The sequence below is a fragment of the Frankliniella occidentalis genome, unplaced genomic scaffold (assembly GCF_000697945.3).
Source record: "Frankliniella occidentalis isolate FOCC.00 unplaced genomic scaffold, Focc_3.1 Scaffold13, whole genome shotgun sequence".
Classification (NCBI taxonomy): domain Eukaryota; kingdom Metazoa; phylum Arthropoda; class Insecta; order Thysanoptera; family Thripidae; genus Frankliniella; species Frankliniella occidentalis.
This window is the reverse complement of record NW_026267143.1, coordinates 1,451,028-1,452,181: the sequence shown is the minus strand read 5'-3', so window position 1 is coordinate 1,452,181 and position 1,154 is coordinate 1,451,028. Positions and strand designations below refer to the sequence as shown.

The following is a 1,154-nucleotide window of genomic DNA, read 5'->3' as shown; positions in this document are numbered from 1 at the left end:
CTTCCCTGTTCGGCATCCTGTAGGCCGGTGCGGGGCTGGCTTCCTGCTTGTCCGGCGTCCTGTAGGCCGGTGCGCGGCTGGCTTCCCTGTTCGGCGTCCTGCAGGCCGGTGCGGGGCTGGCTTGCTGCTTGTCCGGCGTCCTGTAGGCCGGTGCGCGACTGGCCTTTCTGTCGTCCGGCGCCCAGTAGGCCGGTGCGGCCGCCGCCGCCCTGCTTGCCCTGCGCACCCTGGCCCTCCTGGAGCTTCTTAGCGGCCCACTGGCGCAGGGCCTCCACGAAGGCGCTGGTCGCACCCTCTCCAGCCTCGTCCTGCCCGAGCTCCAGGACCGGCGGAGGCATCGCTTCTGTTCGGGGGTGCAGCTCGTCTAGCCTACAGAGCAGCGATCGGCCTAAACCTGGAAGCACACACACGACAAAGGAGTTAATCTAGGAAGCAAATACAAGAACCATGCGCAGAGTGCACGCACAGCGCGGGCCTCGGGTTGCCTACCCGCACCCATAAAGCTCGGGGGGACAGAGACGTGACGCCGAAAACACTTTAGCACAGGCGCTGCACCGTCAGCAGCAGCAGTCACCAAGGATCACAATGGTCCTTGGCAGTCACTGCCTTTCAGAGAAATTAGGAAAACGTCGAGCCGGAGAGAAACTGACTGCCCACGACAGCTGCTAGGCTGTTCGCGTGAAGGTAATAAGACTCCAAACCCTCTTACCCCACCCCCCCCACACACACACACACTGGAAGAAGCGCTCGCGATCACCTTCACCCAAACCCAAGGTGCGCAAACCCCACGCACTGACTCTACTGATTCACGAGTCTCCTGGTACCGTATTTCGATAAGTACGTATTATATAACTACCCATCTAAGAGAAATTCTAGGAACATATATGGACATCGTAAAAAAGCATTCCGTTGGAGCTAAAATGCAGAAGATTGCGAGGAAGAAGAAAACGAAAATAGCTATGCTTCTACATGCTGACTTATATTTCAGCTTTACCGGAATGCTTTATACGATAAGGCATGTGAACTGACGTCCTAACCCTCATTGAAGTTGAAGTTGAAGTACGTCAACTGCAAGCAGAGCGCGCAGCAGGTGTAGACGCAGGTGCAGCAGGTGTAGGCACAGGTGCAGCAGGTGCAGGGCGCAGGTTCGGGTG

At 57.6% G+C, this 1,154-nt stretch overlaps 1 protein-coding gene across 2 annotated transcripts in view; it reads right to left on the bottom strand.

Annotated features, from left to right (window-relative positions):
* The window catches only part of LOC113217631 (uncharacterized), an 11,563-nt gene extending 11,110 nt beyond the window's left edge, over positions 1-453 (bottom strand). The window contains exon 1 of one of the 2 annotated variants that reach the window (XM_052263695.1): positions 24-453. In XM_052263695.1, the coding sequence (XP_052119655.1) occupies positions 24-338 (315 nt within the window). In that variant the 5' untranslated portion in view covers positions 339-453. The remainder of the gene's footprint in view (positions 1-23) is intronic. The other variant, XM_052263696.1, reaches the window with a different exon arrangement.
* Between the last annotated feature and the right edge of the window lie 701 nt (positions 454-1,154).